This window comes from Carcharhinus amblyrhynchos, chromosome 8 (genome assembly GCF_965287045.1).
Source record: "Carcharhinus amblyrhynchos chromosome 8, sCarAmb.v2.hapA, whole genome shotgun sequence".
Taxonomy (NCBI): Eukaryota; Metazoa; Chordata; class Chondrichthyes; order Carcharhiniformes; family Carcharhinidae; genus Carcharhinus; species Carcharhinus amblyrhynchos.
In genome coordinates this window covers 13706653-13728618 of record NC_137331.1, presented here as the reverse complement: position 1 = coordinate 13728618, position 21966 = coordinate 13706653, and the positions used below count along the sequence as shown (strand labels likewise).

Sequence of the window (21966 nt, the reverse complement as noted above, 5' to 3'; positions counted from 1 at the left end):
TTGCTGCAGTGACTGCATTGCTTGTTACACAGCATGATGTGCCCTGAGAGGTGATGATATGCTCCTAGCTGTAAAGGTCTATTTAGTTGGAGCCGGCAACTTGCAGTGTGATCAAGGCTATGACGAGGTATGTAATTTTAAGCTGGTGAAGATTTATAAAGATCTGAAACCCCGTGCAGAATGTCTCTGGACAATGTATCCCGTAAAACTGTGGGACTGTTCTTCAAATGGAAGTGGCATAAAATCAAACAATGAAATGAGTTACTGAAAAGTTTGATTGTGTGGTTTGTGTTAACATTTACAACTGTCTGTTGGTACTTTAGTACAGGGGTGGGTTTACACCATGCCCAAGCACAGGGCCCCCAATGTAGGCAGCACCAGAATTTTGATTCATGTTGCTCACAGGCATATATTCCAAACCCACCCACAATTGAAAAGTTAATCACCATTCCCAATCAAAGACTTATGAGGGGTTATTTGATCCATTGCACATATGGAGGCAGTCACACATTCAGTAATACATTGCCCATGCACAATGAGGAGCGTCAGCATGGAATCAGGGGGACACAGTCCACAGTGCCTGGTGGATGCACAGCAGCGTTTGCAATCCAGCATTTGGCAGTTCGAATCAGAGTGTGTGTGAGCAAGGCAGCTGTCATGTGGACGGGGCTGGAATTAGAGGTGCGCACCTGTAAATCCCAGCCATGGCAGTGGAAGCCAGGATCACAGGCATTTAATCCCCTGTACCTCATCCTCCCGTCCTTCACGACCCCATTTTCCCCCTCCTTTACCCCATTCACCATTCATCTATTTCCCTGCCTTCACTCACCCATGTCCCAACTTCACCCACCCATGCCCGTCTTTCACACCTCCACCCTCTCCTTTACCCACCCATTCCCTCTCCTTCCCCCTCCTTCACCACCCTCTTCCCTCCCATTTCCTGGCAGGGAAACGCTAATTGTGTGGGAGTGAGAGAGTGAGTGTTTGTATATGTGTGGGTGACCCATAACCAGGCTCTTAGAACAGAACAGTACAGTATAGCCCCTTCAGCCCTCAATATTGTGCCGAGTTATGTCCAAACCCAAAATCAAGCTATCCCACTCCCTATCATTCTTTTGTGCTCCATTTGCCTATCCAATAACGGCTTGAAAGTTCCTTAAGTGTCCAACTCCACTATCACAGCAAGCAGTCCATTCCACACCCCAACCACTCCCTGAGTAAAAAAAATTACCTCAGACATCCCTCCTATATCTCCCACCATGAACCTTAAAGTTATGCCCCCTTGTAACAGTTACATCCAGCTGAGGAAACAGTCTCTGCACATCCACTCTATCTATCCCCCTCATCATCTTATAAACCTCTATTAAGTCGCCTCTCATCCTCCTCTGCTCCAAAGAGAAAAGCCCCAGCTCTCTCAACCTTTCCTCATAGGACCTACCCTCCAAACCAGGCAGTGTCCTGGTAAATCTCCTCTGCACTTTCTCCAATGCTTCCATATCCTTCTTATAGTGAGGTGACCAGAACTGCACACAATATTCCAAATGTGGTCTCACCAAGGTCCGGTATAGCATAACTCCACAACTCTTACACTCAAACTCCCTGTTGATAAATGCTAACACACTATAAGCCTTCTTCATGGCTTTATCCACCTGAGTGGCAAACTTCAGAGATCTGTGGATATGAACCCCAAGATCTCTCTGTTCTTCCACATTCCTCAGAACCCTGCCATTGACCCTGTAATCCGCATTCAAGTTTGTCCTACCAAAATGAATCACCTCGCACTTATCAGGGTTAAACTCCATCTGCCACTTTTCGGCCCAGCTTTGCATCCAATGTCTCTTTGCAGCCTACAAGAGCCCTCCATCTCATCCACTACTCCACCAGTCTTGGTGTCATCAGCAAATTTACTAACCCACCCTTCAGCCCCCTCTTCCAAGTCATTGATAAAAATCACAAATAGCAGAGGGCCCACTACTGATCCCTGTGGTACACCGCTGGTAACTGGCCTCCAGTCTGAAAATTTTCCCTCCACTATCACCCTTTGTCTTATATGGGACAGCCAGTTACTTATCCAATCGGCCAAATTTCCTTCTATCCCACACCTCCTAATTTTCTTCATGAGCCTACTATGGGGAACCTTATCAAACGCCCTACTAAAATCCATGTATACGACATGAACTGCCCTACCTTCGTCGACACACTTAGTTACCTCCTCAAAGAATTCAATCAAATTTGTGAGGAAGGACTTACCCCTCACAAAACCGTGCTGACTATCCTGGATTAAGCTGTGTTTTTCCAAGTGTTCATAAATCCTATCTCTCAGGACCCTTTCCATTAACTTACCAACCACCGAAGTAAGGCTAACTGGCCTACAATTACCAGGGTCATTCCTATTTCCTTTCTTGAAGAGAGAAACAACATTCACCACTCTCCAGTCCTCTGGCACAATCCCCGTGGACAGTGAAGACCCAAAAATCAAAGCTAAAGGCTCCCCAATCTCATCCCTTGCCTCCCAAAGTACCCTAGGATGTATCCCATCTGGCCCTGGGGACTTAGCGACCCTCAGGTTTTTTAAAATTGCTAATATATCTTTCCTCAGGACATCTTCTAACAGTCAGTTGAACCTGATAGCAGCCTCCACTCAGGGAGCTGTCCCCTGGCACTGTGATGTAGTTGGCTACTGTAAGTTTTCAAGGGATGACCACCATCACAGTAGGATGTGGTACATCCACAGTTCACTGGGAGGGAGAAGCACATTCTGCAGGTAAATCCCTCACTCAGCACTAAGGCGAAGCCAAGTCAGTCCATTTTAGGCGTGTATTCCCTTAGAAAGAACAACATAGTCTGCTTTTTGATTAATGTCCTTTGTGTTACCACAAGCAGGAGTGAATCAGGGCAACGGCCCCTATTATAGAAACTCAGCAAAAGGACTGCAACCTCTAAGTTTTCCAAACTAATAATCATTTTATAAGGATCAAGATGTGGCTCCTGTTCTCTAAAAAAATCTCTAAGAATAAAGAATAGAGAATATCTGATATCGATACATGCCATCTTGCCAATGTTTTATACTTAGTAAAATGTTTACTTTTGAATTTGCTTTCTGACTATTTATGCAAATAATCTATAGATCTGATTTTTTTTTGATTGAGAAGTATGGGAAATATAATGACATAATTGGAGTTTGCACATTCTCCTCGTGTCTGCATGGGTTTCCTCCGGGTGCTCCGGTTTCCTCCCACAGTCCAAAGATGCATGGGTTAGGTTGATTGGCCATGCTAAGAAATCACCCCTTAGTGTCCAGGGATGCGTAGGTTAGATGGATTAGTGTGTATAGTATATGGGGGTAGGGCCTGGGTGCGATTGTGTTCGGTGCAGACTTGATGGGCCGAAGGGCCTCTTTCTGCACTGTAGGGTTCTATGATATTCTATGGGTTCTATGAATAACATGGTTCGTTCTTTCTGAAGTGTAGTTACAATGATAGGGCAAGTAGTTTCCTTCTGTGCTGTGAATTTCTACAGGGGAATCGGATATCATCTCAGAAGTACTGCTACTGATTACATCCTTTACTTCCTTGCATTGTAAGGAAGGAATGCTTGCCTGCATCCTCAACTATCTTTTCCATTGCCATACTAACTATTGAATAAAATAACTCACCTTAACTTTTGACCAATTATCAGCATTTCATACTAAATATAGTTAGATTTAGACATTGTGATTATGCTTCAAATAAGATAAATTAAATGACTGACAAAACATCTGGAGTCTAAAGAATTCTCTATTTGTAATACATTGGCTAAGATCTCGACCTGTAAGGGTGGTATTGTGCAATATGTGATGATACTGTGCCTTTAAGAGATGTATTTGTATCATGTTTCTTATGAAGGAGATGTTAAGAGATTCAACTCAGTTTAAACAGAGACAATGAGCATGTGAAGAATAATTGTTCCTAATTATTGAGGGTATTTGGTCTGAACAGAGTCAATGCAACTTTGTTTTTTCTTGGATTGTCCTCTGGGGTTTCAGAGTAGGGTTTAATTAACTTGATTGACATGTTTGTGCCTTATGCTAATGGGAGGAGCTAGGCTTACAGAGAGACCATGTCTGCACCAACAACAATCCTACCCAGGCACAATCCCAGTAACCCCATTTATTTACCCTGACACTAAGGAGCAATTTAGCATGGCCAACCAACCTACCCCACACATCTTTGAAGTGTGGGAGGAAACTGGAGCACCCAGAGGAAACTCATGCAGACATGAGAAGAACATACAAACTCCACAGAGTCACCAAAGGCCAGAACTAAACGCAGATCCCTGGCACTGTGGGGCAGCAGTGCTAACCACTGTGCCTCCCACAAAGTTATTGTGAGTTGTAGGAGGAATCAAACAGTCTCCATCCTCCAGTTCCCCTCTGAAAGCTGCACCCCTGCTTTAGTTCTCTTTTTTCCCGCCTTCAGGTTTCCTTCTTCCCTTGTACGTGTGGCCACCTGGTTAACGAGCTGCTTACTAAATAGCAATTAGCACTAAAGCCCGAGTAAAAATGTTGAACATCACATGCCCAACCTTTGTAAGTGCAGGTGTCATATGACCAGATACCACCTGACCAGATGTCATGTGATCAGAGTGTCACATGCTCCAACCAGCAATACAAGCCCGAACATAAGCTCAAGATTCAAATTTTATTGCTGGACTGGATTAATTGTAGGATACTAACACAAAATGACAGAAGTGAAAGAAACCAGTTTCAAATCATAGGGGCACAACCTACTTATCGAAACATTTGTTTGAATAAGAACATAAGAACTAGGAGCAGGAGTAGGCCATCTAGCCCCTCGAGCCTGCTCCGCCATTCAATAAGATCATGGCTGATCTTTTTGTGAACTCAGCTCCACTTACGCGTCCACTCACCACAACCCTTAATTCCTTTACTGTTGAAAAATTCATCTATTCTTGCCTTAAAAACATTCAATGAGGGAGCCTCAACTGCTTCACTGGGCAGGGAATTCCACAGATTCACAACCCTTTGTGTGAAGAAGTTCCTCCTCAACTCAGTCCTAAATCTGCTCCCCCTTATTTTGAGGCCATGCCCTCTAGTTCTAATTTCACCCATCAGTGGAAACAACTTCCCTGCTTCTATCTTATCTATTTTCTTCATAATCATGTATGTTTCTATAAGATCTCCCCTCATTCTTCTGAATTCCAAGGAGTATAGCCCCAGTGTACTCAATCTCTCCTCATAAGCCAACCTTTTAAACTCCGGAATCAACCTCATGAATCTCCTCTGCACCCCCTCCAGTGCCAGTATTTCCTTTCTCAAGTAAGGAGACCAAAACTGTATACAATACTCCAAAAAAACCCAAAACAAAACACAAATTATTAACACAACAACATCAGTTTTGATTATATCTCATTTCTGACCTAGATTCCTAGATGACATTTGCTTGAACTTCCCCTCAACACAGTCACATGCTCTATGAAGATAATGCAGCGCTACAGAATCTTCTTTCTTTTTAGGTTAATTCCCCACATTATGTAAACTTGTTTCACATAATATATTTAAAGCGGACTAACAGAAATGTCACGAATTAGTTCTGAGTGGGGGTATTTTTCTTCTTGTGCCTATGTTTACATGTTTATTCAGTATCTATGGAATCCGTCTTCCTGAACTGAAACTGCAAATTGTTCCCAATTCTGCTTTTAATCAGCAGGGAGTAACCTCTTGACTCTACTTGTACTGAAAAGGTCAACCAAACCCGACTGAAATGCCTGTGGTGACCCAAAATGACCTGAACAGAGCAATTTTTGGTTGAAATACAAATACCCCAATTTAGTCCATCCTGATCCCGTTAATAAAACGTGGCAGCATACATACTTATGGAGAGAAGAACGTGCAAAGCCATTAATGAGAATAGACTATTTAGTCCACTGGACCTAATTTTTGCACTAAATCATTTTGGTCATCACATTTGGAACAATCCCAATGTAATAGCTTCTATTGTTTTGCATGATAAACTATTATAAACACTTCTCATTCTAAATTAGGGTTGTCAACTCTACAGGATTGATCTGGAGTCTCCAGGAATTGAAAGATTCATCTTCAAGACACATCTGCGTATCAGCCTTACAAAAATCAAAGGAGCATCAAAAATTAAACTGTATTATGTTCATTTTCCTAGAACAAATCTTCTCTTTAGCTATGAAAGTGTCGAGATAGGACAAAAAGTCTGTTTGACTCAGACAAGAATCATTCATAGAACATAGAACACTACAGCACAAATAGGCCCTTCGGCCCACAAGTTGCGCCGATCACATCCATACCTACCAAGCCATAGAACTCCCAATCCCACTAAATCCCATATGCTCATCCAGAAGTCTTTTAAAAGACCCCAGTGAGTTCGCCTCTACCACCACCGACGGCAGCCGATTCCACTCACTCACCACCCTCTGAGTGAAAAACTTACCCCTAACATCTCCTCTGTACTTGCTTCCCAGCACATCAAATCTGTGTCCTCTCGTAGCAACCATTTCAGCCCTGGGAAATAGCCTCCGAGAATCCACCCCATCTATTCCTCTCAACATTTTATAAACCTCTATCAGGTCGCCTCTCAGCCTTCGTCTCTCCAGGGAGTAGAGACCTAGCTCCCTCAACCTATCCTCATAAGGCATGCCTCCCAATCCAGGCAACATCCTTGTAAATTGAGCAATGTGAATTTTTTTTTCTGATTGCTGTAGAAAGCTGGAGGATATTTTGGGGAAGCAATGGCAGAAATGGAGGGGATCAGGAGTGTGGGGGTAGGATAGTTGGAGGCAGGAGGCCACATGATGAAACCTTCAGGAATATGCTCAACCAGAGTTGGCAAACTGATATTGACCTGAGATTTTAAATCCACCACGGCCAAGGCATCTTGCTTTATTAGCAATGGTACTATTAGGGCAGTGGCACAGGGCTACCACCCAGCCAAGTGATCTGTGATTAATACTAATTGGTACCTATAGGGTAAATATTACTGCCATTTCTACAGTGGGATTTCCACCCGCATGGAAGAAATGGCCACTTATGTGACATCACCAATACATGGAAGTCATAAAGCACGTCAGGGTAGATAAATCCCTGGGACCTGATGAAGTGTTTCGCAGAACATTGTAGGAGGCTAGGGGGGGAATTGCAGGTCCCCTAGCAGAGATATTTGAATCATCAGTAGTCACAAGTGAGGTGCCTGAAGATTGGAGGGTGGCAAATGTTGTACCTTTGTTTAAAAAGGAATGCAGGGAAAAGCCTGGGAACGGCAGGCCAGTTAACCTCACATCTGTGGTGGGTAAGTTGTTGGAAGATATTTTGAGAGACAGGATCTATGGGCATTTAGAGATGCAAGGACTGATTAGGGACAGTCAGCGTGGCTTTGTAAGTGGAAAATCATGTCTCACAAATTTAATTGAGTTTTTTTGAATGTGTAACCAAGATGATAGATGACGGCAGTGCAGTTGATGTTGTATACGTGGACTTTAGCAAGGCCTTTGACAAGGTAACACATGGTAGATTGTTGCATAGAGTTAAATCTCATAGGATCCACAGTGAGGTAGCTAAATGGATACAAAATTGGTTTGATGACAGAAGCTAGTGGGTGGTTGTAGAGGGTTGTTTTTCAGCCTGGAGATCTGTGACCAGTGGTGTGGCTCCCAGATCAGTGCTGGGTCCACTGTTGTTTGTCATTTATATTAATGATGTGGATGAGAATATAGGAGGCATGGTTAATATGTTTGCAGATGACACCAAGATTGGTGGCAGAGTGGACAGTGAGGAAGTTTATCTCGGATTCTTGATCAATTGGGCCAGTGGGCTGACGAATGGCAGATGGAGTTTAATTTAGATAAATGCGAGGTGATGCATTTTGGTCAATCGAACCAGGGTAAGACTTACTCAGTTAATGGTGGAGCACTGGGGAGAGTTACAGAACAAAGAGATCTGGGGGTACAGGTTCATAGCTGCTTGAAAGTGGAGTCACAGGTGGAGAGAGTGGTGAAGAAGGCATTCAACATGCGTTGTTTCATTGGTCAGAATATTAAATACAGGGGTTGGGACATCTTATTGAAGTTGTACAAGACATTGGTAAGGCCATTCTTGGAATACTGTGTACAGTTCTGATCACCCTATTATAGAAAGGATATTATTAAACTAGAAAGAGTGCAGAAAAGATTTACTAGGGTGCTACCAAGACTTGATGGTTTGAGTAATAAGGAGAGGCTGGATAAACTGGTACTTTTTCCCCTGGAGTGTAAAAGGCTGAGGGGTGATCTTGTAGAGATCTATAAAATAATAAGGGGCATAGATCAGCTGGGTAGGCAATATATTTCCCCAAAGGTAGGGGAGTCAAAAACTAGAGGGTATAAAGGTGAGAGTGGAGAGATACAAAAGGGTCCAGCAGGGCAATTTTTTCCCGTAGAGGGTGGTGTCTCTGGAACAAGCTGCCAAAGGTAGTAGAGGAGGCAGGTATAATTTTGTCTTTTAAAAAGCGTTTAGACAGTTACATGGGTAAGATGGGTATAGAGGGATATGGGCCAAATGTGGGCAATTGGAACTAGGTTAGAGGTTTAAAAAAAGTGGCATGGACAAGTTGGGCCAAAGGGCCTGTTTCCATGCTGTAAACCTCTATGACTGTATCAGACATCTACAATAACTTAAAGGGACAGACAACTAAGATGATACAAAATAACTTTTTTTCTTCATTCATGGGATATGGGCATCACTGGCTGTCCAGCATTTATTGCCCATCCATATTTGCCTCTGAAAGGCAGCTGAGAGTTACCCACATTGTTGTGGCTCTGGAATCACATGTAGGCCAGTTTGGGTAAGAACAGATGATTTTCCTTCCCTAAAGGACATTAGTGAACCAGATGGATTTTTCTGACAATGGTTTCCTGTTAATCAGTAGATTCTTAATTCCAAATATTTTTTAATGAATTCAAATTCCACTATCTGTCATGGTGGGATTCGAACCCGCATCCCTAAAACGTTGGGTAGCTTCTGAATAGGCCATTGCCTCCCCTATATTGCAAACAAAATGCTGAAATTGGCGCATTTCTGTTGTTCCTACTCCAAGTTAAAAGACTGTGCATTCAAGTCGCACTCCAGTTCATGAACAGATAATCTAGACATGCCACCTAAGTGTAGTACTCAGTGACACTACACTATTGCACCAACTCTCTTCTCCATTCTCCTCAAAGTAATACTGCACCTCCCCTCCAGTAAATTATCCACGGGTGTGGTAGAGATAATTTACAGGACAGACAGGAAACTATTCAACCTACACCACACCAAAATCACTCCAAAACCTCAGTAATATAGGTCCTATATATAGATGACATTTGTGTGTGTGCTCACTCAGGAACTCATCCCAATTTCTTCATCGAAGCAAATCAGAAAATAGACCTTTGACTAAACACCCAGAAAACTAAGGTCCTCTTCCAACCATTTCCCATTGATTAAGATCAATGCTTGATTCATGGAAAATGTGGACTATTTTCAGTATCTTGGCAGGCTCTCAGCAAAGGCAGGCACAGACAACTAAATTCATCATCGCCTCCAATGCGCCAGCTCAGTCTTCAGCTTATTGAAGAAGAGTATTCAAGGAGCAGGATCTCAAATCCCACATTAAGGTTACAGTTATCGAGGAGCTGTGATCCCCACACTCCTGGATACATCAGAGACTTGGACAACCTTAAGCAGGAGGAGATGGTAATGTAGTGATAATGTCACTGGAATAGTACTGCAGACTAATCATAATTAGCCTTGGTGCTCTGAAGATATGGGTTTTAAATCTCACCATGACAGCTGGTGGAATTTAAATTCAAAATAATAAATCTGGAATGTAAAGATGGTGACCATGAAAGTATCATCGATTATGGTAAAAATCCTTCTGGTTTACTAATGCCATTTATAGTAAGAAATCTACTGCCCTGAGCTGGTCTGGCTTACATGTGACTCCAGATCCACAACAATGTGGTTGAGGCTTAACAAGCCATATAGTTCAAAAGCAATTAGGTCTCGACAACAAATGGTAGTCCTACTAGTGATGTCCACATATTATTAAAGAATAAAGCCAATAAAAAGGAGACATTTCAAGGCACTGCAAAGTACCACCGATGATATCTTTGCAAGATTTTCCAAATTCCATGGCAAGAAAGGCAGTCAAACAGCCACAAACTCTTCCAAGTCAGCCTGCCCAATACTGAGGTGCTAATCATTTAAAAACAACCATTGCTGACTCGTATGCCTGACACAACATTCCTGAAGCATTTGCCCTACTTGGAATCTGGTCATGGCAGCAGAGGACAGCGGAAATGCTCTAGGGATGCGTTCAAAAATCCCTGAAGAGGTCAAACAGGCTGACAGGAGGCACTGGTTTATGACTGACGAAATTCGTGAAGGCAAGAAACACATCGAGAAACTTCATCAGGACTGTGCAGAGATGAAGTTAAGGTATTCCAAGGGACTACACAAACTTCCAAACAACCCATCTATCCAGCCCTTCAAGCACCATCTGCCCCACATATGGTAGTCCGCAGATTGCATGTTGAACTTATCAGCTATTTCATAACCCATCAGACTGGTCATACTCAATCCCGGGGGGTTACCTCAGAAGGAAACTTGTGGGGAGATGATGGTGCAATGGTATTGTCATTGGGCTAGATGGGTGATGATCTTTGAATTCATGTTCGAATCCCACCACGACAGATTGTGAAATTTAAAGATCTAATGATGACCATGAAACCACTATCAATTATCATAAAAACCCATCTGGTGCAGTAATGTCCATTAGTGAAGGAAATCTGCTGTCCTTACCCAGTCGGGCCTACAAGTGATTCCAGATCCATGGCAATATGGTTGAATCTTAAATGCCCTCTGAAATGGCCTAGCAAGTCACTCAGTTCAAGGGCCATTAGGGATGTGGCATAAATGTTGACCCAGCCAGTGACACCCACATTTTATGAATGAATAAAACAAAACTGAGGGAGTGCAGTATTTTAGATGAACCAAGGCCATCTGCCCTCTTGGAAGAAATAAATGGCACTACTCAGGGTGGAACACAGGAGATTGTATGAGACGCTAGCCAATATTTATTTCTCAGTAAAACAGCAAAAAAAGGATTGAAGGCAGATAGACTGAAAACCATTTATCATTTAAGTCACTGGAGAATCACACAGACGATAGCACAGAGCAATTTTTAAAAAGAAGTTTTTTTAAGTTTATTTGTTAGTCACAAGTAGGCTTACATTGACACTGCAATGAAGTTACTGTGAAATTCCCCTAGTCGCCTCACTCCGGCGCCTGTTCAAGTCAATGTCTCTAAGCAACACGTCTTTCAGACTGTGGGAAGAAACCAAAGCACCCGGAGGAAACCCACGCAGACACAGGAAAAAAGTGCAAACTCCACACAGTCATCCAAGCAGGGAATCGAACCAGGGTCCCTGGTGCTGTGAGGCAGCAGTGCTAACCTCGGTAGCAAATTTCCACACATTTCATGGAATCACACAACATGGGTGTGATTTGTCCCAACATGTATATCTCATCATGGAACAGCTGTCTGATTTAGTCCCACTCCCCTGTTCTTTCCCCAGTTAAAAACAGGAAGTGCTGAAAATCCTCAGCGGGACTGACAGCACCTGTGGAAAGAACGAGAGTTATCAGGTAGAATTCCCTGTTTTTGAGACTAGATGTAGTGGCAGTGTCTTTCCTGCTGGCCACAATGGCAGAATCTTGTGCTTGGAACATCATTAATTACGCACACCCGAGTTCCCCTCCAAATCTCCTGGTGAGCCAGAAGCTGATTTGTCTGCCCACCCTCAGCTGGTGGATTCCTGACACCAGTCCAGCACACTCACATCACCCTTTCCAGCCTAGACTGTGCATGATGTCAACAGCCCCAGAGGAAAAAGGCTGGCAGCCCCAAGAGGCAGCTTGTTTCTCAACTCAACCATCCCCCGAGCCCATCACCTGTGAGGTGCCCATGCCCCATCTACCCACTACATCATGGAGATCTTCCTAATGTATTATGTATCCCTTTAACCCCCTTTTTTGTGCAGCATTGTTGGGGGTCCAGCTTCACTTCCCTCAGTCTTCCCTCTACCTTTCATTGTTCATCTTCTTCGTCCACCTCCGTGCCCTTCTGCCTGCCATCGCGAGCTCTCTCCCTTGCCCTCTCTCCTTGTGCAGCCCCTCTTCCACACTGCCCTGATTGTCTTGATCAATAGATGAATCAATAGAACAGCATCAATGTAAACGGATGAAATACAGTAAATAAGGTTGTTGAAATGAAGGCACAAATAGCCAAGACATTTAGCAAATATGATCTTATGGTGTTAATGAGGAACTGGCTCAAAAGAAGTGCCCAACTGGTTACTAAATTCTACTGGATAAAAGTCGTTAAGGGAAGAAAGGGAAGGAGTAAAAGGGGAAAAGGTGGAGGTATTGAATAAGAAGAATATTACAGTGCTGGAGAAAGGGTGTCTACTTGATTAGAGCCAAAAGAAATAGAGATAACAATTGGATTAATTACATTGAGGAGGAAAGTTGAAGGGAGAGGTACAAAACTATAAATTATTACAAAGGGATGGCTTTAACTACCCTAATATTTGGGTGACACTGCTGCCTCACAGCGCCAGGGACCCGGGTTCAATTCCAGCCTTGGGTGACTGTCTTTGTAGAGTTCGCACATTCTCCTCATGTCTGCATGGGTTTCCCCCGGGTGCTCCAGTTTCCTCCCACAGTCCAAAGATTAGATTGATTAGCCGTGCTTAATTGCCCCTAAGTGTCAGGGAGATTAGCAGGGTAAATATGTGAGGTTACAGTAATAGGGCATGGTTGGAATTGTTGTCAGTGCAGACTCGATGAAACGAATGGCCTCCTTCTGCACATTATGATTCTAATAATTGTGTGAATAAAGGGCAAAGATCAGTGAGAGCCTCTGAAGTGTTTCTAAGCAAATTTTCTTCATCGGTGTGTTTTTGGCTCAATGAAGGTGGAAGCAGTTCTGGATCTGGATCTAGCTCTGGGGAACAAAGGGAACCCATTACATCAGGTGTCTTTGGGGGAACATTTAGGGAAAAGTGAGTATTGTATCATTATGTTTAGGTTCACCAGGGAAAGAAACAGGCAGAAATCAGAGTAAATTTCTCATTGGAAGTGAGCCAATTTCAAAGATGAGTGGAAAAGCAAATTGTGCGAAGGATGCGGAAAGTCTGCAGAGGGATCTGGATAGGCTGAGCGAGTGGGCGAGGACCTGGCAGATGGAGTACAATGTTAGCAAGTATGAGGTTATCCACTTTGGCAGGAATAATAGTAGGAGGGATTACTATTTAAAAGGCGAAAAGCTGCAGCATGCTACAGTGCAGGGGGACCTGGGGGTCCTTGTGCATGAGTCGCAAAAACCCAGTCTGCAGGTGCAGCAGGTGATCAAGAAGGTGAATGGAATGCTGGCCTTTATAGCGAGGGGGATAGAATATGAAAGCAGGGAGGTCTTGCTGCAACTGTACAGGGCATTGGTGAGGCCACAGCTGGAGTACTGTGTACAGTTTTGGTCGCCTCACTTGCACAAGGATATTTTGGCCCTGGAGGGAGTGCAGAGGAGGTTCACTAGGCTGATGCCGGAGATGAGGGGGTTAGACTATGAACAGAGACTAAATAGACTGAGTCTGTACTCGTTGGAGTTTAGAAGGATGAGGGGGGATCTTATAGAGACATATAAGATAATGAAGGGGATGGATAGGGTAGAGGTAGAGAGATTCTTCAAGCTTTGAAAGGATAGCAGGACTAGCGGGCACAGCCTCAAGATAAGGGGGGAGCAGTTTAGAACGGAGTTGAGGAGGAACTTCTTCACTCAAAGGGTGGTGAATCTCTGGAATTCTCTGCCTGTTGAAGTGGTGGAGGCTACTTCGCTAAATATATTTAAGATACGGGTAGACAGGTTTTTGGTAGACAAGGGAATTAAGGGTTATGGGGAGAAAGCGGGAAAGTGGAACTGATCCACTTCAGATCAGCCATGATCTTATTGAATGGCGGGGCAGGCTCGAAGGGCTAGATGGCCTACTCCTCCTCCTATTTCTTATGTTCTTATGATCACTGGGGTAAGAATAGATCAGGCCCAGGTAAACTGCAAACAGCTTGTCAGGCAAAACTTTAACAGAACAACAGGCTGCTATTAAAGAGGAGATGGTTCAGATACAATTGATGTACATTCACATGAGGAAGATAACCAAAGCCAAAGCTGTCTGGATGATGAAAGAGGTAGAGATTACGATGAAGCGTAAGAAGATGTTTATAACAGAATGTCAGATTGATAAAGGGCCGGATTTTCATAACTTAGATTGGTAGCTCAAATTGGAGATTTCCCAACTTGGAAGACTCACCTGGGTATAAAGTATTCCCTTTGCTCCAGAGAGTGGGTGCGGGATCGGGCTGGGCCCACTACCTCCAAAAGCGATTGGAAGTGGCCACAGGGGTAGCTCAGTGCTGAGGCGAGCTAGTTAAAAGGTCCACCTCCACTCTTTGAGACTTCATTCCAATTATTTGTTTATATCTTAGGCCCTCTATCCCTCACACCATTTCCATGCTCCCATGCCAACTCAATGCTTCTCCCCACATACATGGCCTCTTATAACACTAAAGCCAACTCGTGCCCCCCACTTCCTATGACTTCACATACTCTGCATGCCACTTCATGGCCCTTCCATGCCTCTTAGCCTTGCATACACTTGGTACAGAAACAATCAATCCTGCAGTGGCAACAGCATCTGTAAAACTGCAGAGAAAAATCCCATTCATACTTTATTGAAAACAAAACTGGTATCCCCACAGCCCTATTAAAGTGTCAGACAAACCATTAAAGTGTCAATATCAGAATTGTCAAGTATTTGATACCTCTTAAACCCGTGCAAATAAACATTGAGGCATTGACAGAAGAGATCATGGAAAAAATAAGTTAGAAAATAATTAACAGAGATAGAAATCAAGCAAAATCTAAATAAAATTATTCCCTTTTATAAGCATCTGGACTTTCAGTCAAGTCTCATGTTTGGTAGTATAATATCTGTGCAGGACTAACAAATCCTATCATAACAATGGCATTGGGGGAAACTGCTTAAAAAAACACCCACTCATAATTTTCTTAAAGAACTGTTGTGGCAACACCCCTATACAAGTGTTAATTAAACAGACCTCTAAAGTATCAATAACTGGAGCTATAAACATGCAACACCTCAATTTTGTGCAAATAATTTTGTCCTAAGATGTGTGGGTTAAGTTGATCGCTCATGTTAAATTGCCCCATAGTGTCAGGGGAGCAGCAGGGTAAATAGGTGGGGTTAAGGAGATAGAGCCTGGGTGGGATTGTGATTGATGCAGACATGATGGGCTGAATTATCTCCGTCTGCGCTGCCTGGATTCTATGAAATAAACATTGAGCCACAATAGATCACAGACGAAATAGCACATCACAATGTCATTGCTCACCTGATTGCCCTTTTAATTAAAAAAGAGTAAATTCTAACTTGTCCAAATTTTAATTGCCTTCTTCCTATGCTCGAATAAATTTTTGCTTCCTTATCGTTGGTGGTCGGGTAGCTTCTAGGATCGATAATTCTTGATAAAATGAACAGTCATGTGGGGTAAATGCAGCTTAAATAAGGAAAGTCAGGAGGGATTTGTGAAGTACAAATCAAGTTTAACTAACTTGTTTGAGTTTTTAATAAAGTAACAGAGAGAGCTGATGAGGGTAATACTGTTGATGTGATATATATGGACTTCCAAAAACCACCAGACAACAGACTTTTGAACAAAGTTAAAGCCCGTGGAATAAAAGGGACACAAACAACATGGATATGGAATTGACTGGGTGAGAGCAAATAGAAAGTTGAGGCTATGGATCTTTGATGGTCTGGAGGAAGGTTTAGATTGGCGTTTCCAGGGGTCAGTGCTGGGACCCTTGCTCCAACTAATATATATTGATGACCTAGTGGATGATATGAAACTTGCTAGCATTATGGAGGATAGTGTAAAACTTCCAAAGGACATAAACAAGTTTGTGGAATGGAGCAGAACAGTGGCAGAGGAATTTCAATAGCTAGAAGTGTGAAGTGACTCACTTTGTCGGGAGAACGTGGAGAGACAACACAAAATAAAGGTTACAACTCTAAAGTTGGTTCGCGAGCAGAGCATTCGGGTGTATGTGTATATAAGTCAGTGCAAGTGGGAGGACAGGTATTCTACATGTGATTTCAGCTGTCTGCCCAATCTTCCTACTTCCTCCTGCAGTCCCTTATTTTCCATGTCATTGTTCACTATAACTCTAATGTCACACAATGGAAATGTCGAAATTAAACCAAGATCATTTTAACATATTTCAAATCGAACCATGCTGTTAATGCAGAGACAACACTATATAATTTCCTCCAATCTAAAAAACAATTGTTCACCAATATAAAGAATGTGGCAGTTACTAAAGATAAACATGGTAACTCTTTATAACTGAGACATTGTAATATTGGAATTTGGTCATGGAGAATACATTTTTATCCTATAATTAAAACCAACTTTGCACTTAAACGTATTTCAGATGAAACTTCTATTTTGTGTTGCTCAGTAACCAATTATAAATGCTGAGGGTACAGACAGATAAAGCCCAGGTCACAGTGATTTTTACATTCTGCATTGTACCTTACCTTTGTGTTGTGACTATGAACTCCAAACTTTCCTGCTCTCCAGACAGGTGGCTTGTATCAAAAATCACACTGAATTCATACTACAGGGATAAAAAGAAAGTATTTGGAGGTGAACAAATGAACCAATGAAATCTTACCTATCTTCCAGAGTACTACGATGAACAAAGGTGCTGAGCAGTACACTCATTCATCTCTGCTGATGTTTTGCAATACAAGATAGGCACTGAGTTACATCCACTATCCTGTTACCCCAGGAATTTTAATGAGCTTTACTGTTAACCTTTATCCCAGGAGCAAGGCAGCTCTGTCAAACAATCTCGAGCTTTATCTAATCCAATATAATCTAATTGATTCCAGGGCCCCAAATTCAACAGAAAGCATAAACAACATGTGAAAATGCCTTCAGTGGGATATATCCCATAATAGTGGCTCTTACGACGGAGAACTGTAAGTTCAAAGCGTAATGGCAAATAGAAAGCTTTTTTTTAAAAAAAATCAGTGCTATGCAAAGAAAATAAATCTGGACAAAAGAAAAAGAGGAAAATGCCCTCAATTATTCAAAAATCTCTGATAAACACACACTGAACTTCGCATATATGTACACACCTCCAACTCACCCACGAATATAATCTGATCAAAGAACACTCATGCTGTTTTAGTACAGAGACCATCATTTGGAAAGTTGGATGGCAAAACATTTGAAAATATCATACAGTAAGTGTATTGATAAGGAAGAATAGTCATGATAGAAGTGAGGTTGTAGGATAACCCTCATTGTAATTGTTTTCTAGTTCCTGTTGCTGCATTTGGACTTCCAGATCACCACAGCTGGAAAGGAAAGGAGATGCACAGCAAGGTTCAGGAAGGTTAATAGTCAACAGAGGGTGAAAGGAAGTGGGTGGTGGTAGAAAAAAAGATTTTTTTAAAAACTATCTGAGGTAACGGAGAGCATTGGAGAAAACGAGAATCATGATATGACATGCTGAGCCTTGCAGCTGATCTTCTGGTACGGAGGGACAGTCCACACTGGGAGCCAACTTTCTCAACTTCGGAAATGTTGGGGGTGACTTGCTGGTCATCGCAGGCGCAAATACATCGCAGAAACTTTCATAAGAGGGCCAGAACGGGACTTGCACTGGGGAGATCTCAGAATAACAACTTCCCCTCCCCCTGCTAGCAATGTCCCCAGCGAGGGAGTGAACCTGATTACCATTAATTTAAACATGTTTAAATATTCAAAACCGGCTTAATGCCTTATCTTCTGGGAACGCCGTCTGTTGCCACCCATCAGCATGACGCAACACCGGCGGGAACCACTGCTGTTCTCAAAAACAGAGACCAGACACGATGGCCACATTAGGGACTCAGGGTCAGGGGCCACATTGGCCTTTGTGGCAGGGGTTCACTTCATGTGTGTGGAAGGGGATGCGATATCAGAAAATGGAGGGCTGGGTAGTGACACACAATGCCAGAAAATGGGGAGTTTGGTGGCTGGGGGCGGGGAGATCTCGCTAATGTTGATATGTTGATTTGAGATCAGGGCACCCTTTTCGATCTCTGTGGGACTGGGCTTGCCAGCATCATAATAACAGTGCGTAACTTGCCCTTCTGCCGAGAACTGGCAAAGATCTGGACGGGAAATCTGCCTGTTTCTCTGGTTTTCAGTTTGAACCTGCCACGTGGCTTTTTTTTTGGGAGCCATTTATCTGAAATGTTGCTGGTTTTCTGGTTCCATTCTCTGCTTGCTCATTTGTGTGGGAAGCTGTAAATTGACCATGACAAGAGCTTTAAGTCGTAAAGTCTCAGCCAATTCACACCGCGTATAAACAATGCAAAGCTCTAAGCCAAGTTTCGAATTGAACCTGGCCCTTCTTTCTTACGAAATCTGATATAAAAATAGTACAATGCTTTCTTTATTTAAAACTGTAAACAAAAATTGCACTTGCATTCCCCTCATCACTTTGCAGCAACAGTTTCCAAAGGGGAAATGTAATCATAACACCATTAATCATCCCAGCAGCTGCACAAACCTTGACCCTTTATGAGTGTGATTTACATGAAACTTAATTACCAACATAAATGTGATTCAGAATATATGCTTACTATAGAAATTGGAATACTCAAGTCCTGAAGGATATATCTAGGAGACTAAGCAGTCAGCAGGTCGTGGAGGAAACAATGAAACTTGACCTCATCCTCATAGGATCATAGAACCCCTATAATGCAGAAGGAGGCCACTCAGCCCATTGAGTCTGCACCGACCACAATCCCATCCAGACCCTATTGCTGTAACCCCACATATTTACCCTGCTAATCCCTTGACACTAGGGTCAATTTAGTATATCCAATCAACCTAATCCGCACATCTTTGGACTGTGGGAAGAAATCAGAGCGCCCAGCGGAAACCCACGGGGAGAAACAGACACAAATTCCGCACATGCTCCCCATCAATCTACCTGTCACTGATGCATCTGTCCACGAGAGTACTGGCAGGAAATAAGACCAACACAATCCTTGTGGAGCCTGAGTACCGTCTGTATAAAACATTGGTGAAGCCACAACTGAAGTATTGTGTGCAGTTCTGGTCACTACACTATAGGACGGAAGTGATTGCATTAGAAAAGGTACAGAGAAGATTCACTAGGATGTTGCATGAGCTGCAGCATTTCAGCTATCAAGAGATACTAGATAGGCTGTGGTTGTTTTGGCACATCATGCTGCAGCTATACAGAACCTTAGTTAGGCCTCATTTGGAGTACTGTGTACAACTCTGGCCGCCACCCTACCAAGACGTAGATGCTTTGGAAAGGGTACGGAAGAGGTTTACCAGGATGTTGCCTGGTCTGGAGGGTATTAGCTATGAGGAGAGATTGGATCAACTCACCTTGTTCTCACTGGAACGACAGAGGTTGTGGGGCAACCTGATAGAGGTTTACGGAATTATGAGTGGCATGGAGAGAGTGGATAATCAGATGCTCGGTCCTAGGGTAGAAAGGTCATGTACGAGGGAACACTGGTTTAAGATAAGTGGGGAAAAGTTTAGGGGAAATGTGGGAGGCAAGTTTTTTTTACACAGAGGGTGGTGAATGTCTGGAACGCACTGCCGGGGAGGTGGTGGGAGCAGCTATGAAAGTGGCATTTAAGGGGCATCTAATACATGAATAGGAAGGAATTGGAAGGATACAGACTCCATAAGTTTTTTACTTCAGGTTTTACTTCAGGCAGGCATCATGATCGGCATAGGCTTGGAGGGCTGAAGGGACTGTTTCTGTGCTGTACTTTGTTCTTTGTTTTTTGTTTTCCTTAGAGCAGAGAAGGCTAAAGGGGTATCAGATTGAGATGCATAAACTTATGAGGGGACTAATTCATGTGGATAAGACGGAACATTCCCCTTTGCAGCAGGGTCTATAACAGAGCGCAAAGATTTAAGTTAAGGGGCAGGAGATTTTTGAGAGATGTGAGGAAAAATCATAGATACAAGAATATAGAACATTACAGCACAGTACAGGCCCTTTGGCCCTCAATGTTGTGCCGAGCTATGTCCAATCCCAAGACCAGGCTATCCCACTCCCTATCATTCTGGTGTGCTCCGTGTGTCTATCCAATAACCGCTTGAAAGTTCCTAAAGTGTCTGACTCCACTATCACAGCAGGCAGTGTGTTGCACACCCCAACCACTCTCTGAGGAAAGAATCTACCTCGGACTTCCCTTCTATATCTTCCACCATGAACCTTATAGTTAAGACTCTGGCCAAATGCTGGAAAATGGGATTAAAATAGATAGGTGTTTGATGGCTGGTATGGACACATTGGGCCAAACGGCCTCTGTTCATGCTGTAAAATTCTATAACTCTATGACACTGAGCGCACTCTCCATCATTTCGTGTAACACTATCATTGTGGTAAATGAGATGGCAGCTCAAAGCTGGACATCCAAGAGGTGCTGTGGGCCATCTGATGCACAACTGATTCTATCAAATCTGTAATTTTGTGTCCCAGAATATCTCTCACTCCACCATTGCTGTCTAGCCAGAGGACCAACCTTATTTCTATGAGGATGGATAAAACCTAGCAAGTATAAAAATGAGTTGCCAACTTGGTGAAGCTGCAATGCAGGATTATATGCACTCTAAACACTGGAAGCAGCATGACATACACAAGCATTTGGTAAGTTTTGGAAAGTCATCTATTGTACCTAATTACAATGTGTGAAATTATCCAACCACTAATTCAGTTTGTGGTCACAACTGCAGGCAACTTCAGAAAAGCTATGTGTTTTTCGGTTCCTCTTTTGTGCAAACATTCTGTTCAGGCACACTGGTTGTACTTGAGAAGCATTCAAGTGTGAAGGGAAAGGTAAATAAACACAGCTAACTGCATGCTGAGTAAAAACAATTAGGCTGTCAATCAAATGAAAGTTAAAAGCACTGGCCTGAAATTGAATTGGAAACAAAGGTTTTCAAAGGGTTGGAAAGTTTTTCAAAGACTCTGAACTTTCAATGAAGGCTCACAGACTTGAAATAAATGCTTTATTAAATCAATGCGGCTGAGTGAGGTGAGGTGATTCACTTTGGTAAGAGTAACAGGAGTACAGAATATAGGGCTAACGGAAGGACTCTTGGTAGTGTCGATGAGCAGAGAGATCTTGGTGTGCATGTGCATAGATCCCTGAAAGTTGGCACCCAGGCTGATAAGGTTGTTAAGAAGGCGTACGGTGTGTTAGCTTTTATTGGTAGAGGGATTGAATTTCGGAGCTGTGAGGTCATATTACAACTGTACAAAACTCTGGTGCGGCCGCACTTGGAGTATTGCGTACAGTTCTGGTCGCCGCACTGTAAGAAAGATGAGAAGGCATTGGAAAGGGTGCAGAGGAGGTTTACCAGGATGTTGCTTGGTATGGTGGGAAGGTCTTATGAGGAAAGGCTGAGGAACTTGAGGTTATTTTCATTAGAGAGAAGAAGGTTAAGAGGTGACCTAATTGAGGCATACAAGATGATCAGAGGGTTAGATAGGGTGGACAGTGAGAGCCTTTTTCCTCGGATGGTGACGGCTAACACAAGGGGACACAGCTTTAAATTGAGGGGTGGTAATTATAGGACGGATGTCAGAGGTAGGTTCTTTACTCAGAGGGTAGTAAGGTCGTGGAATGCCCTGCCTGCAGCAGTTGTGGACTCGCCAACTTTAAGGGCGTTCAAATGGTCAGTGGATAGGCATATGGATAACATTGGAATAGTTTAGGTTAGAGGGTCATTAG

General features: G+C 43.0%; 1 protein-coding gene across 2 annotated transcripts in view; it reads right to left on the bottom strand.

Annotated features, from left to right (window-relative positions):
- The window catches only part of itga9 (integrin, alpha 9), a 424393-nt gene that overhangs the window by 102179 nt on the left and 300248 nt on the right, over window positions 1-21966 (bottom strand). For both annotated transcript variants that reach the window (XM_080193712.1, XM_080193713.1), the window contains one exon: window positions 16714-16793. In XM_080193712.1, coding sequence (XP_080049838.1) covers window positions 16714-16793 — 80 coding nt within the window. The remainder of the gene's footprint in view (window positions 1-16713; window positions 16794-21966) is intronic.